The 16,621-nt window shown below is 44.3% G+C and overlaps 1 protein-coding gene across 2 annotated transcripts; it reads left to right on the forward strand.

Annotated features, from left to right (window-relative positions):
• The first annotated feature begins 4,222 nt into the window (after positions 1 to 4,222).
• Positions 4,223 to 15,926, forward strand: LOC148216132 (cAMP-dependent protein kinase inhibitor alpha-like). 2 transcript variants are annotated; one of them, XM_088140052.1, is made up of 2 exons: positions 4,223 to 4,879; positions 9,964 to 12,022. In XM_088140052.1, the coding sequence occupies exon 2, from the start codon at positions 9,971 to 9,973 to the stop codon at positions 10,175 to 10,177; it is 207 nt and encodes a 68-aa protein (XP_087996178.1). In that variant the 5' UTR covers positions 4,223 to 4,879; positions 9,964 to 9,970; the 3' UTR covers positions 10,178 to 12,022. The 2 variants fall into 2 exon arrangements, with proteins under 2 accessions (XP_087996178.1, XP_087996179.1); XM_088140053.1 differs by lacking the exon at positions 4,223 to 4,879 and having other exon boundaries at positions 8,278 to 10,115; positions 12,013 to 15,926.
• Positions 15,927 to 16,621: the final 695 nt, after the last annotated feature.

The raw sequence follows: 16,621 nt of genomic DNA on the forward strand, positions 1-16,621 counted from the left end.
AACCAGGACTAGAGGAGTGGGCAGCGGGTTGACTTCTCTGAAGAGAGAGTGAAGACACATGCACGGATGGGTCATGGAGGAGGGGAGCTCCAGCCATCCCTGTTTCTATCACCTTGCAGAATGCACAGCTGGTGGGAAAGGTAGATTTGGAGCACTCACTTGCTCGATTTATATCCTGCTTTTCCTGCAGGAACTCAAGAGGGTATGTACAGCAATCTTTCCCCCACCTTGTGATGTGGATCGGCTGGGAGAGAGTGAGTGGCCCAAAATGATCCAGGGAATTTCCATGGCTGAGGGCAGACCCAGGTTTGTCTTGGCACTCCCAGTGCAACACCTTCACCATTGCACCACATTGGTTCTCCTAGATTGTTCTACTCACAAATCACTTCAGTCAATTATGCTCTTGGAGTAGGACTTTAGGGCACCAATCCAGGACCCTAAAATCCCCAGCAGGGGGAACTCAGTGCAGCAAGGCTGGTTTGCTACATTTTAAGTAAAGCAAAGTTTGTAATATATATGTCAAATGGGAAGAGGGGTATATGATAATTAAGTCCAGAGCTGGGCCCATCAAGTCAACCAAAGGAGAAGTGAAAATGTTTGGGAGAGCTGAGGACCCCCAACCAGATGTGGCTACAAATTGGGAGCTGTATTTGGATGGAAAATTTGGGGATCTTTGCTTTTGGGGAAAATAGTGGTGCACATTGGTTGATTTGAGTATGTGCCATCAAGCTCCTGAAAATATCATAGACAGCCATGCTTAGTAACCACACAGATAGACCTTCTTCTGGATGACCTATCTCCAATCTGGCCCTTCAGGTCTTTCAAAGGTGCCACCCATTGCTGCTGTGACCTAGTCCAACCACCTTGCTGCTGGCCACCCGCTTCTCTTTATTTCTACTTTTCCCAGCTTTATGGACTTCCCAAGAGAGCTAGGTCTTCACATAATGTGTCCAAAATATGATAGTTTTGAGCCTGGTCATTTGTGCCTCAAGTGAAAACTCTGAATTGATTTATTCTATGATCCATTTGTTTGTTTTCTTGGCTGTCTATGATATTTTCAGGAGTCTTCTCCAACACCAAAGTTAAAACTGTCAATACCCTTTCTAACCTGCTTTTTCAAAGTCCAACTTTCACTTCCATAAAGTGTCACAAGGAAAACATAGGTAATCTTAAATTCTGGTCACATAGTACACCTCTATAACCACCCCTTTACACTGTAGTTTACTGTAGCTTATATTATTCTATTTCCACTGCTGTATATTGAGGAACCTTCTTCTCCACTCTGTAAATTGGAGCCCAAGACTTCTGCCCCCAAGATCTACCTTGATAACACCAGTGGAGAAAACATCTCACAGAGTGAAAGAGACTCCCAAGTCAGATCTGGGAGAACTTGAACATGCTTAGCCAGAGGATGTTGAAGGTTGAGAGGAAAAATGTAAAAGTAATATGGGAGAGGTTAAAAAGGATGAAGAAAACATGGAACTGGGTGGAGGGAAGAACAGCTGACTTTCAGAAAATCTGAACCATCACTTTTTAAACTGTCACCTTTTCTTAAACCCTACTAGGACTTTTTAAAACATTGTTGGAGAGAGCCATGTAAGGCTACAGTAGTCAAAAATCATGAGTCTGATATCTCCTTTTCAGACCAACAAATTCTATTAAAAGACACACTCACAAAAGCTTCTGTCTCTTAATAAAATTTGTTAGTCTGAAAAGGTGCGATCAGACTTCTTCCGATTTTAGGATTTTTAAAAAAATTATTTAAAACATTTTAAAACATTTTTAATGCTCACATTTTGGAAATAATAAAAGACATGGGCTAACCTCTTTCACTGGCAGCACTATTTATAGGTAGTGTGAATTCATGCATAAAAATACCCAGAAAGGCCAAGAACCAAAAAGCAGTTTCAACATTTTACCAGCAGACCACTAGGATATTAACAAACCAATAATTGAAAAATGTGATAACCTTCCATATTGCTTGATACTGAGCAAAACCTATGCATTGACTCTTTTGCGTTTTGAATATGGTATACATCAGACTTCTTCAGAAGTGTTTGGGTTACTAATCCCTAGACTCTCGCCCAGATGTTTCTGCTGGCTGGAAATTCTGAGCATTACAGCCCCCCATCTGGAAGAGACCACATCAGGAAAACTTTATTGAATTCACACATATTGCTGGGCCATAGTTGAGTTTAACCCCCATTTATTAAATAAACTGTTGTGCCCTATAAACCATGGTTTACAAATCACAAGGCTGCTAAGACAAAACCAAGCAAACCATGTGACCGCACAGCACCATGTGTGAACTGAGCCATACAGGTCAGTTTTGGATTTCATCTCCCATCAACCACAGCCAGAAGGGCCAAAGGCAAAGAATTGTGGGGAGCAGTGGCCCAAAACATCTTGAGAGTGCCTGTCCTTCTTCTAAAGGAGTTCTCCTTCAGGACCTTGGACAGTCCCATCAAAGCAGCAACTAGGTTTGCCCCATGGTCAATTTGACTGTACCTCCAGGGTCTGCTCCTTTTGTCCAATGGAGATATTTAAAGCTGGGTTTCTCAACCTTGGCAACTTTAAAATGTGTGGGCTTCAACTCTCAGAATTCCCCAGCCAGCATGCTACTTTACACTGCCTGATTTCATTCAGGTTCAGGGAGTCATGGTGAGAGTGTCATAGGCAAGGAGCCCCTTGATTGGGTCAGCCTCAGGGACTGCAATCACTGCTGGTTCTAAATCAGAGGCCTTGGGTCTCTGGTCTCAGGGCCCATAGCCAGTGCAACTAAAAATTGCTCTGTTGGCTTCCATGATGCCTCTGTCCATCTAAGTCAGGATCCTTTTTTTTCTCCTGGAATTCTGGGTCTTGGCAAGTCCCATTTTATTTATTTATTTAGTTAATGATATTACCTGTTTCATCCAAGGATGCATGGTGGTACACATAGCGCTCCCTCCTCCTATTTTTCCCCATGGCCACTCTGTAAGGTGGGTTTGGCTGACAGAGAGCAACTGACCTAGAATCATCCAGTGAGGTTCTGTGGTTGAGGATGGCCTTGAACCTGGATCTCCTTGGCTCCAGTTCACTAACTTAGCCAGTAAACCACCATGTCTCTCAGAAGTTCTGCATGCAGGTCCAAGATCTGAAAAGGTTGATGACTTTCTTGTCTATTCAAGGCTGTGAACACTCTGCAGCCTATGCAGAAGAACCCCCTGGCCAAGCTGTAAGGGCTGGAAACAAATATTACACCAGCAAGATCCAGCTGAAGTCAAGCTTTCCTGGGTCCGAGTCTGATGAAGACCCTCCATTTTTAAGTTAGTGAGCGAGGATGAAAAAGACTATCAGCCCCTTGCACATTGTTGACTTGAAGACTCTTGATGAAAGATTTTGATACGTGTGGTGAAACACAATCAGTTGACTGTGTGGTGGCTTAGTTGGAACATATCTGAAAAGCCATATTGTGGTTCTTTAGGTTTGACTTAGCATGTTCTATAAATCCATCTGTTGTGGATTAGACAACAAACCACAGGTTTTTTAAAAATTACATCTTAATGCAATAAAGAACCCAGCCTTAACATATTGTGCGAACGCAGGCATTCAGTATCAAGATCGGCTTTCCTTTTCCCATCTCTCCAAATACCCTTTTGCTTCACTTCTGAAGGCCAGATTGTCCAGGAACTGTAAGAAGCAAACACTTCCCTTAAACAGAACAACCAGGCATGCTATTTTATTGAATATGTTGCCTGGGATTCCTTCCCTTCACAGCTGAAACCTCCTTGTAAAAAAACATCCAGGTGGCCTTCTTCTTGGATTCGGGTGTCACCCTTTCCTCTGCTCTGAAGAATGAAGTTAGACTAGTAGCCAGCCTACCTGTCATTGTGATTTAGCATCCCTTTCCCCATCCATTTCTCTAACTTAAGAGTCCACACAGACTCTGATGCCTGCTGGTGCCCGCTTGGAATCCATTCACTTCAATGCCAATCCATGTTCCTTTTCATTCCCCTAATTTCATTATGCATTTTCCTTTGTTTAAAAGGTTTGCAGCCCCAAGGACCGTCCTCAAAACACAAATGCAAAAATTAAACCCTGGAACCTGGAAACGCCATGGATATCCTTCCAGGAAATTGCCCTCATCCCTTCAGAAATGTTTGTTTCGGCTCCTCTTCCGCCTGGAGCAACGTTGAAGAAGCCGTGGGGCCATCCAGCAGCTGCTGTGGGGTGCCTGTGTGAAAAGAACAGGGATGTGCAAAAATAAAAATCAAGAACCTGTTGCTCAGAAATGACAGTGGGGAAAAGCAGGGAGTGGGAGAGCTGAGGAGGGAAGCAAACTAAACCCAGCCTTGGAGATTAGGAAGGCTGTCGCCTTGCATCAAAATGCTCCGGCAGGGAGGTGAATCTACCCCTTTGGCAGCTGAAAACCACCATGTGTAGCAGAGGCAAGCTCCCAGAGTTGTGCCAACTGAGAGGCAAGGCAGGAGGAAGAGACAAGAGGAAAAAAGGGGGAGATTTATGCAAGGCGGATGGGAAACAAGGAATTCAGCTTTCTTCCTTTGAAATAGAAGGGAAGGAAAAGGCAAGGGGGCTATGCCAGCTCAACCAGCAAAGGAGAGCAATGAAATGTATGCACGTCTCCCTCCTGCACCCCCTTCTAAGCAGTTGGTAGATCCGGCAGGCGTTCCAGGCAAGCAACTCACAGTCTGCTGATACCCAAAGCATCTTGCAAATTGAGGAAGAGGGATGCTCCAGGAGACCATGGAGACTGACTAGACACAGGGGGTGCACATGCTTCAAGGCAGATTCCGTGAATTATTGTTCTGCTCCTGCTCCCCGATCTCGCCTGAGAGCCCTCCTTGGAGATCAGCCCTTCCATTTCTCCACAACTCCCTTGGTAAGTATGTCAGCTTGGTTCTCCTTTCGTTGGAGTGGAAGGAGGAGGGGTTGCACTTTCCATGTAGGAAGGAAGGGTGGGTGGGTGGACTATGGTGGGGTAGGTTACAGGTAACTCTCAACATTATTCATCTGGTTGGCTGGATGCAATCTGTTGATGAGCCAGCTAGTCAGGGGACTAGCCTCCTTAAGGTTTGAAGAACAAAAGAGGATGACCAGACAAGGTGGGAAAGGATAGGAAGGGCTTCTCTGGAAAAGCATGGGTGTGCAATGCAAGGTAATGAAACTTTCCAGGATGCAGCATTTGACGCCCCAGCTGCTTCCATCTCATGGCCTGGGTGCATTATGAGGTTAATGAGCATTCTGCAAAGATTCCAAGCCAACGTGGTGCAATTCCCAAAGGGAAGCAGGGAAGGGCTGCAAAGCCTGAAACCTCTTCGAGGGTGAGAGGGAGGGGTTAGAAGGTATGGGCGCGGTGGGGAGGTTAGATGAGCAGGGCTCATCTGTTGCTGCGGCCAAAAGGACATCAGAACCAGGGTTCCTGTGACACCTTAAAGGCTAACCATTCCTAATGCCATGAGGATGGATGGAGAGCATCAGCGAGGCAAGGCTGGGATTTGCTTGGCAGAGAATTGCAGATATCCTGTTGTAGGGGTCAGTGTGCAAAAATGTCCCCCCTGGAGGCTTTGGTTTCACTTAACTGGGCTTTTGTTTAATTGGGTGTTTGATATTAGCCAAAGGTTGGAAAGTTAGGGCATATTGAGAAAGAGAGACCATTGTGTGAGTGCCAAAAATTAGGCAGGTAGGCAGAATTTGATATCAATATTTTGTGACAATATGTCAAAAGGTAATGCAGCCAACCAACAGGAACTTCTCATTAAATCCCAATTCTTTCCCACGCGTACACCATGCAGGGTGGGCTTACACATTGGAGTAAGCCCATCGTATAGCATTCATTCTTGGCTGCGTGAACCCAACCGTAGTCTCTTGCTCTCTTACCAACAGCCAGACTCTTAGAGACACAAATGATCCAGCACCCAGCTCCTTTCATACTATAAATGTGCATTTCAGAAATCCACCCTCCACCCACTCGTGCCCTACTTAAGCACTTCCAATTTCTTCCTCTCACTTTCCAGCTTTTCTGGTCTAGATCTGGAAGGGAAGCTTCAATTGCAATCATTAGAACGGTGCTGGCATATCCAGTCCTCATCTTGTGCAAAGGAATTTGCTCATTCGCCTGCTGCTAATCTTCCTGAAGTTGAAGCCCACCAATTAAATCGCATGATCCAAATCTATGACGAAGCTACCTGGGTCAGAGGTGATAGGTTTCAACTCTGGCAGATTAGCTTTTAGTAGTGCAGGGAGGCAATGATTTCTTTTATTTCTTTTTTTTAATGTCTGTTTGCATGAACTGAACCATTTTGCTGCCCCTGAGGACCTCATAGCAATGTACAACTTTAAAATCATATCCATCAGTTAAGGGAGGTTCAGGCAGCAGAATCAAACAGCAGCTAATAAAAATGAAATATCCTGCTTTGTTCGCAGAATTCTACAAGAGTGCCAGATGATGTCACCTTTCATTTGTGCCCTTTTGTATTTCCCACCATTTCTTCATTTTTTTCCCCTTGTTCCTTATCAGAAAAATCAAATTAAGGAGAGAAAGATGGAACAGCAGCCCAATCCTTTTGATTGCTGGCACCAGGGGGTACCTGTAGGAAAACACCAGCAGTTTTTGCAGCTTTCTTAAACCTAGACCAAAATGAGGCTAAGATGACCTCTCCCAAGACTGAGTTCTACCACCAGAGTGCTGACACAGAAAAGGATGTGATCTGAAGCTCTACCAGCTTTAGCTGTCATGTCAGTGGCGCACCTGAAAGGGCCTATGCATTATAGGAAGGTAATAGTACCTAATTGTCCTTGGCTTTTCTAGAAAACTAAGTGGAATTGTCCCTGGTTAATATTTGGAGGAGAGACCACTAGGAATTGTCCAGCCTGTAGATTAGATTGGAAAGTTGGGGGAAATATCCTGGAAGAACACAGTGGCAAACCACTTCCATAAGAAAACTGCACAGATGTGCCCATGTAAATCACCAAGAGCCAAGCTCAATTTGAAGACATTTTTCTTACATGGAAAAAAGTGATTTCTCACTTATCTTGCTGACAAAGGATGTACAGCTTTATAAAGAAGAGCTGGCACATTGAACTGAAAGAACTTGGAAATGCAAAAGCCGCTTGGCTCAACTCCCTGCAGATGTAGGAAATCAGTTGGTACAGCATCTGGGATAACAAGGGATCACCTGTCCTCTAAGCTTCAAAGGAGGAAAACCCACAAACAGTTACTGGGTTGCATAAAGCCTTATGTGTCTGTCTGCTTCGTTTTTTGTCTTTGGCTTAGTCTGTTGGATCAAGCCAGCTATAGTGGCTTGGAACCATTGATTATACTTTAGTTTGGGGGGGAGGGGTTGTGCCTTTGAGTCAGTTTTTGATTCCTGGCAACTGCCTGGACTAGTCCCTCCAGTTTTCTTGGCAAGGTTTTTTGGAAGTGGCTTGCCATTGCCTTCTTCCTAGGGCTGAAAGAGAGGGACTGACCCAAGGTCACCCAGCTGGACTTATGCCTAAGGCAGGACTAGAACTCACTGTCTCCTAGTTTCTAGCCTGCTACTGTAACCCCTGCACCAAACTGGCTCTCATACTTTAGTACTACATGCAATTCAAGTCCCTATAGCTTCCTGAGCAAAACAAGGTTAAAAGCAAAAAGTATTGCTTAGTGCAAAATGTGATCCCAGCCGTTTTTCCTCTACTTATATCCTGGGAATCTCTTCCCTTGTGTTTAGTCTATATCCTGTTTCTTGCTGTTTGACTCTTGAAGTAAAGAAGACACATAGGGCTTGTGATTAATCAACATTTCACAACTCTTCACCAAAAGTGTGAGTTCTTTCCATTGACACCATGTCATGTGAAAATCTGTCAATAAGCATTTATCGCAGTTGTCTTGTTCACTCCTGCAAAGGATGTAGAGAAACCAGAATAGGTTCAGAAAAGGCCAGTAAGGATATGGAGTATGGAGGGAAAAACCCTATGGCCTGGAGGAGAGGGAAAAACATGATCACATTCTTCCAAAAAACCACCAGATGTCACATAGAAGTAGGTACTGACTGCCATTTATTATTTCCACTCTCCCCAGTAACTGGCAATCAAACGGGTGATTACATCTATTTCTCTTTCATGCCACATTCACTTCCTGGGCTCAAATTAAGGGAAGATGAACAAGCAGGCTGCATTCATGAAGAGAACAAGCAAGTCCATGTTATATTTCCCACAGTGGAGTTCTTGGTGCTCTCTGAGCTTGGTTGTTTACTTGCAGACATTTCATGGCCCAACTAGGTAACATCATCATCTCACACTGATGATGTTACCTAGTTGGGTAATGAAACGTCTGCAAGCAAACAACCCAAGCTCAGAGACCACCAAGAACTTCACAATTCAACCCTGAGCTACAGATATTCATTTCTATTTCCCACAGTCCTACGTAGCATCACTCAGGAGCATTTTCTTAAGTGGTAGCTTCTCTGGGTGCAAAGATCTCAAAGAAACTCCAGCACGAGCAGGTCCTGTTAAAACGTGAGGACGTAAGAGCTGCCTGCATAATGCAAAATGCTGGTATGGACCTTGCCTGGAATCTCAACACAGTTTTAAGATGTTTTTAAAAAAATAACTATGCAACAGGAAAGTAAGTGTTAACTTTTTAAATGGACACTGGGCATTTGAGGAGTAGTTCTGATAAACCTCAGAAAAGTCAAAGTCACCAATGGCCATTACAGCTACGGGCTTTGCCTTCCTGTGGCAGAGTCACCTTTCATGCATGCACCTGTTGCAGGCACACTTCCTTTGTCAAGAGAAAAGGGGCAACCTTCCTTGGAACATGAATTTGCAGACTATAGTTGCTAGCAGGGCTTTAACAGCATGCCAAAAGCAGATGGTAAAGTGCCTGGAAAAGGAGGGGGGGTGAGCATCTGTAAGACTGTCTGGGGAAAGAACAGCTGAAGAGGATCTTCTTTGAAGTCGTGGGTGGCAGCAGCTGGCAGAGTGATCCTTGAAGGTTTTCCCTTCAGCTGACTACCCCAATTATCTAGTCTGAGAATAGCAGTAATAAAGCCAGCAGGCACACACGCACGCACGCACACACACACACAGAGAGAGTTAATAGGACTGTATCACAGAAAGCTCCCATACTGTATCATCTTCTGGGTCTGTCTAGCCCAGCATCATCTAGATCAGTCTTTCCCAACCTGGCCAACTCTGTGATCTATGGATTTCAACTCCCAGAATCCCCCAACCAGCATGGATCTACACAATGGTTGAGAAACTTTTGGTTCTACAGATATTATTGACCTCCAGTTTCCACCACAACAGGTGGTTCGGAAGGTGGGGTGTTTTTCAGCTTTAGTTAGAGATGTTGCTGTCGTTAGAAGAAGAGAATGAGGTTAGATCAGGGATGGAGAGGTTCTAGAGTGGAAAGATCTACTTTGTTTTCATAAAACGCTGAGTTCCACCAACTGGAACTAAGGCCAATAAGAGATGTAGGAAGGCAAGCATACACCACAGGAAGCCATGGTTTGCCTATGAAGTTTAACTATAACAATGTGGGAATCAGGTCCAATCCAAATCAAATAGCCAGCTTCATTCAGAAAATTAATTCAGTTCATATCAAGCCACTTCAACAAATCATTTGATCTGATTAAATAAACCAAATCATCAATCCATATCAGCATGTTGATTCAATCTGGAGATTTGATCAAATCGCTTTTCCAATAAAATCTCCCCAAAGGAAGGCTTTGCCTTGTCCTAGCTTTTGAAATAAATTACCTTTGGCTGACTTAATAAGACATGTTAAGCCAAAACTGAACAAACCACAAACTAATTCAGGACAAACTTTCTTTTTAACAAGAACTGACCAACCCTAATGAGCATGTTTCTGATGTGTATGGCTTGGGTGAATGAAAGTTTATTTGGGGGGGGGAATCTACTTTACATCTACCCTAGTTGAGATACTTGACCAATCTAGAGATCCTGGTGTCATTTCAGGGGAAGTATGACTGAGGTGGAGCCTGTGCTGGATTTTGCATCATCAGGGCGCACTGGCCGAAGAAACGCCTTGCCGGACATCCTGGGCTCACCAGCTGGCGTCAGCCCCACTGACTTGCCCCTGAAACTGGCAGAAATGTCTATTAACTCAGGTAGACATCCACTTTATTTGTTTGACTTCCTACATCATTGGAGCTCTTTGCCAATGGAATAGTTCCCTGTTTCTTCATGTGCAATGCTTTTGTAAATGTGCCCTTTTCTGGACTGGGAGGCCTTGCTCAAGGTCACTCATGCCTTCGATAATTGAAATGCACTCTACATGAGGCTGCCCATGAAGACCACCTGTAGGTTACAACTGGTCCAGAATGCAATGGCGCATGCAGTGTTGGGCGCCTCTAGGTTTGCCGGCATTAGTCCCCTGTTCTGTAAGCTGCACTGGCTCTCCATTGCTTTCTGTGCAGGGATACCACCTCATAAAATAGTTTCCATCTCATTGCTGGCCTGCTGCTGAGACAGGCCAAAGCCGGCCACGGTGTTCAGGGTTGAAAGTAGGGTTTTCCCTGGGAAAAGAAAACCTCCCAGCCAGAGTTCTAGATCACATGGAAGAGTCATCTTTGCTAGGCTCCAGCTGGCCTGCTGCAAGACTGCCCTCTCCCTTCCAGTGGCTGGGCTCTGCGCCTCTGTGGCTGTTTGTGCTTGGGTTGCTAGAAATGTACCCAGGAGCAACTTATTTGTGGTTGAGATTTGGTAAAGAGATGATGGACCTTATGGAAGACTGAATGTGGGTCCTCCGTGGGGTTTGCATTCCCTTTGGTAAGGAGAAAGCAAGAACAGTGGCTGATTTGCTCTATCCCCTCCAATGCTTAGGACTAACGATCAATGGCAACAGCAAAATAAGGCCACTTAGTTGAGGAGAAGGGGTGAGGGCAGCATTGGAGCCCCCTCTTCCATCCTCGCTGGGGCAAAGAGCATGGGATGTGCTTATGGCTACCTTTAGAGAGCCATGGAGATGGCCTTCAAGGGAATGTTCAGAAGCCATTACAGAAACAAGGGCAGAAGCATTTCTTAAGCTCCGGGAAAGGCTGTAAGACTAAGAGGAGGCAGGCTGGCTTCTTCCTGACTCAATGAGGTAGAAGAGGAAGAGAAAGTAAAACACAGGCAGACTTGCAAGATTGTGGTACTTTAGCCCAGTGTTTCCTCACCTTGGCAACTTTAAGATGGGTGGACTTCAATTCCCAGAATTCCCCAGCTTGAGAAACACTGCTTTAGCCTATCTCAATAAAGTGTAGTTCTTCCTGTGGAGTTGGTTTTTTGATCTGGTCACCCTCATAGGGCTGACACTATCCTGCATGGAACTCAAAGGCCTTATGCTCAATTGACACCCAATTAACTATGGTGGCTTCTTCTTCTTTCCCTCTTCCTGTTGCCGAGGAGTTCAGCCAGGGGGTGGAGGTGACTCTTAGCTGTCCCCTGCCAGCAGCACAGAATGCATGGGGGTGTGTTTTCAGTTCTTCTATGTAATAGGAGAAGGTGCTCCATGTTGCCTGGTCAATTTCACTGCTGACACCTGGAGCACTTTCCTCTCCTACAGGGAGGAACAAAGTGAGGAAAGGCTGAAGTTGACCAGGTTAGATGGTGGAGAGAACCACTTAATGTGGACAACAGCAGTGACCAGTCTCATTGCTGAAGCCTGGCAAGGGTAGGCTGCGAGGACAGCCCTTTTCATATCCAAATGCTTTCCTCCCACATCAAGGACAGGAGAAAAGCCCATTTACATTGTGGTGTGGCTGCATCCTGAGAGTTTTCTGCCAAAGAAGTCTGTTGCTGAATAAGGGTTAAGCATCTGGAGAGCTGAGATTTATGGCCATGGGCTCCCTGGAGCCACCTCTGGCATAGCGTTTTGTGAGAACTTCACCAATTGCAGTTTATCAATAACCCACAATTAAACAAGCCATGGCTTAGCACAATGGGTGGAACTAGTCAGTAGTGTTATTTCCTAGTCACCTACTGACTAATACTCTTTATATTTCCCTGCCTTTCTCTCCCCAGACAGATCACAAGAAATGCAGTCACCAGCCACAGAGGTGCCCCCACCAGCACCCCAAAGTCCAGAGTTGAAAGATACCTCTTAACCCTTCCTCCTGGAAGTCAACTGAAGAAGGAGAAGCTTCTTAACATCCAAAGAAGTTTGCCTGGATTTTTCTGGGGTTGCCTGGCAAAACTTGTCTTAACATCCCGTGGCATGAAGGAGGGACACAAGAGGATGGAAAAAATAAGCAACCATACATTTTATAAAGACCTGGGTGAGACCTTTAGAGACTCCTTCTTCAGAGGGGACTTGAGGAACTGCAAGTCAGAATGGAAGGGGTTGTTACAGAGTTAAGTTTGTTTCCACAGTTCTGATGCAGAGAGCAACAATGAGCAGGAAGTCCCATCATGTTGCTTTGGGGTCATCTAGTTCAGGACTGTCTTGCTTGGAAGCTGCAAGTCCCCAGAGTTTCAGCCAGGGGCCTTTTTGAAGCTCATCTGGAGATGCCCAGAATTGGGCATGGGACCAGCTGTGTGCAAAACAAAGGCTGTTCCACTGAACTTAATCCTTAACTGTGCATCTGGTATGGATTTGGGGATCCCAAACATTATTCAAAAGTCCATGGGCTGTTTTTATTTAACTGTGCATTTTTCACAGTATGTATCCGTCACTGTGATGTTTGGAGGCAAAGCCTTCCTCTTTAGGAGATTGTGTGTTGGTTTCATCACCAGGCCTAGCGGTCCTCTCTACAAAACATTTTAGAGGCAACGTTTCAGGTGAAAGGTCAGTACCCCAGCTCCTCCCACCCTTGTTGTTGAATCCTTCTCAAGGGGTAGTTCTTTCCAAAATGATATTCTGCCTATTTTGGAAATTGCTCTGGCTTGTAGAATAAAATGAAAAGCATCTCATGTAAAGGAAATCAATATGGCAGTTATTACCAAAGATGCTTGTCACAGCCTCACCTATGAGATTTTTCAGGTCAGTACATTCCAAATATAAAAATTGGACAATATATTCACCTTAGAGACCACTTAGTCCTCACTGGAATTAGACTGAGTTTCATACTTTGGGAGGGGTACCACTGAAGTGGAATTCCAACTGATAACTTTTTGATGAACAAAGTTTTCAGTTAACAGATTGGGAAGAAAGATCTTCCATCTTGCTTTTTGTGGCAGTCTTCTAAGTTACTATTTTTAGAAAACAGTACAGAAGGGCACATGTAGATAAAACAGCTTTTGGTAAAAACCAAGCACCATTGGAAGACCTGAAAGACCAGGTTAGGGATAGATCATCATGGAGAAAATCTATCTATGTGGTCACTAGGAATCAAAAATGATTTGATGGCACATAATCAAACCAAAAACCCTACTATTTATTTACTTATAGAGTCTTCCAGTCCCAAGTGATTGAGTGGCTCCCACTCTGATATGCGGTAACAAAATTAAAAGCGTTCTGTAATATCCAGTAACACTCCCAAACAAATGAATAACAGATGCTCCTTCTCCAGAAGGCAATAGGTGCACCGTTGGAAGATCTGAAGGACCAGGTTGGGGACAGATCATCATGGAGAAAATCTATCTATGTGGTTGCTAAGAGTTGACACTAACTTGATAGCACTTAAGCAAGCAAGCAATCTTCCCCAGAAGGAACCCAAAATCATATTGATCGCTCGTGTGAAGATAGATCTGAAAAATACGGCAGCTATTAGTAAACAATCGAACTGAGGAGAGGGAGGGTGCAAAACATTTTCAGGAGTTGAAGATAAATGAAGCACAGAGATTGTATAGTCCCAAGGTTTTTATAGCTGCTGTCTCTAAAGAGGAGCAGCATTTATCACAATCAGATAGGCATTAAGACAGGATATATTTAACATATTCCATTCGTAATGGAAAATAAGTGCAGGAGAAAAAATCCTGAAAAGTCAACCGTGTTCAAAAATACAACTTCACTTTTGAAGGGGGGAGGAGGGGACATGCACATTTGCCCATTTTTCTGGAGTCCATCCATGTCTAGTGAGGATCTGTTTGTGCAAATGATACTCATTAAATTTCCACCATTCAGACAACCAACTGCTTTTACTGTCTTAGTTCCAGTATGCATCTTTATGACAAGGCAAGATCCTATGTTAAAACAGGCTATTTTACAGACCACTTCTTTTCATTGTTGTAAGCCCCTTTACTGCAAATTCAGGATGTAAAATACTAGAAAAATTTGTGTATTCACTGACCTTCTGCATGAAGTGTTACTTGGCTCAATCTAAGTGACGTTCTGCAGCAGCTGTTCCCCAACCTGGCACTGTCCAGATATGCTGGACTTAAAAATCCCTCCAAGAATTCCCAGCTGCAGATGCCAGGTTGGAAAAGCAGAACCCAGGGCTTATTTTTTTCCAAACAGCTGAGTATAGTAGTGTAATGACACAGTATAACCAATAGATGGTGCTGTTCTTCAAGTGCTTTTCAATGACTTGACCCAGTTGGGACAACCTTGGCGTTGTTTTTTTCTTGAAAAAAAAAAACCTTTAGATGTTTAATATTTTGGATTTTGTTCTTAATATTGATTTTACCCTGCCATCACTTAAGATTGTTAATCTTCAGATGTAGGTGGAATGCAAATCCCATAATTTCTGGTTAGCATATCATGCCTGTATCCTGTTTAATCATGTTTCATTCCATTAGATAAAACTGGCTGGGTTCAGGCCACATGCTAACCCATATTCCATGTTTTGCACACTGCATAATCTGGGTTGAGTCAACATGCCAAGCCAAGACTGCATGAATAGTGAAGGATATGTGAACCAGGTCAATATGGACTAGCATTTGGGCTCATGCTTTGCACTAACTGTATTTGCACAACAGGTTAAGCCAAAATGTCTAGCACACACGTTATTCCTCCCCTCTTCAACCAAGGCTCTTAGAGCTTTTCCCCACCATTAAGCTGCAGCGCTCTCCATTCATCCTTGAACTAGCATTTCAACATTTCTTGCTGCTCCCTTTCCTGTCTCTATTGCCACTGTTTCAAGTCAACAGTCACCTGAGTTTCCTTGCAGGTAAAAGGTAACAAAGCCTAATTGGTTTGGCACAGGTTTAGGGCTGCCCTTGGAACATAAAGGGAGTTAGAATAAGTGCAGGGGAAGTGACACTGATACAGCTAAGGGTGACTTAAGTGAATTGTACTCCTGGGCTGGGGAAAAGATGAAGGCAATGACACAGAGACACAGCAGAAAAAAGTTGTCACCCTAGATCGGTGCAACTGGTCACACAGCCTTAATCTTCCTGGGTCATCCTAACTAAAGTGGCCAATTGATGGCCATTATAACCAAAGCTTCTATAATCACAGGATGGCAGCTGTGGAGGATTTTGGTAATACTGCATGTAATGGGAGAGAGAAGTACATTTTCATACAGCAGGTTGCCCAAGCACAGCTTTGGCTGCTGAGAGTTGCTTGCATGCAAAAATTATTATTATTTTATTATTATTATCTTTGCTTAAGGTCTAGAAACATGATCTACGAACATAGGGATACAGCTGCAATCTGCTTGCTAGTCAATGTGCGTGCCTGGGAAATAGCATAGTTAAAGAGCAACAGGTGAGGTAGAGTGTAAGACATCACCCCATGGGTGCTCATTAACCCATTACAGAGGCTTAACATTAAATCAGGCATCAATGAATACTAAGCCACAAACCAGCTTTTCCAATGCCATGCTGTGACCCAAAGGCCCTTTGAGTCTTCCCCCCCTTTCCAATTACCATGTTAGCTGCTGTTCAAATTTATGCTCAGGCAGCAACATTGTGTAATCAGCTTGTTCAGGAGAAGTAAGTGCAGTTAAAAAGTAACCATGCTGGAAGAAGCAGAGAGAGTAGTTAGGAGCCAGGGGGAAGAAATAAAAAAGCTTTGCCTGCTCTTGCCAATTTAGTTTCACTCCCCAATCTAGATGGCAAACATGCTCTCACAGAAACCTGTCTCAAGCTGGTGTCCTCCAGGTGTGCTTCTCTCACCAGTTCCTGCAACATCGCTGGGCTATTTGCAAAGCAACAGATCCGAGGGCACATTACTTTTCCAACAAGGTCACTTTGTACCACTGACCTCCCCATGGGCTGTTTTCCCAGGACTGGCTCCAGGCCAGTGATGGCACGAGAAATTAGATGGCCTCTCTTGATTCCTTCCCCAGCCATGTCCTTTAGCTGTTCCACTCCAGTCAGCTGCAGAAAGCAACGAATTCTTTTCTGCTCAGGCCAATATTCATCTGACCCAGCGTGTGGGTTTGGATGTAAAGCTATACTCCCACTTTTGGCATTTAAACCTCAGTTGTTCAGGAGCAAGGTTTCGTGGGGTCTATTTTATGCAGTGGGGGTGCCCTGAATTTTCATGAACAGAAGCTGGAAGACCTCCAACTAATACAGTTGTTTCTCTGCATTGGGGAAGCAAGAAATCAAGTTCTGAAGCAGCGTCCAGAGTAGCTGAACCCAGTGAGAAATTTAGCTCCAGTTTCTCAAGAAAGAGAGTTAAACTGAACCAGAGAGGCCCACCTGGGGATGAGGCAATATTCCATAGCAGGCAAAATAAGAGACAGCTCTCTGGGGCATGAGGGCAACACTTCTTATAAAGAAGACATCTAGAAGTTGGTTGGAA

Source organism: Python bivittatus, unplaced genomic scaffold (assembly GCF_059951505.1).
Source record: "Python bivittatus isolate LINGU-HERP-01145 unplaced genomic scaffold, Pbiv_v1 ctg000310_np1212, whole genome shotgun sequence".
Classification (NCBI taxonomy): Eukaryota; Metazoa; Chordata; class Lepidosauria; order Squamata; family Pythonidae; genus Python; species Python bivittatus.

What these genes read in the sequence shown, in the direction of transcription:
- LOC148216132 (XM_088140053.1), top strand. Translation starts at nt 9,971, where the DNA reads ATGACTGAGGTGGAGCCTGTGCTGGATTTTGCATCATCAGGGCGCACT. An exon ending in AGAAATGTCTATTAACTCAG is followed by an intron (nt 10,116 to 12,012) that starts GTAGACATCCAC and finishes TTCTCTCCCCAG; the next exon opens with ACAGATCACAAGAAATGCAG.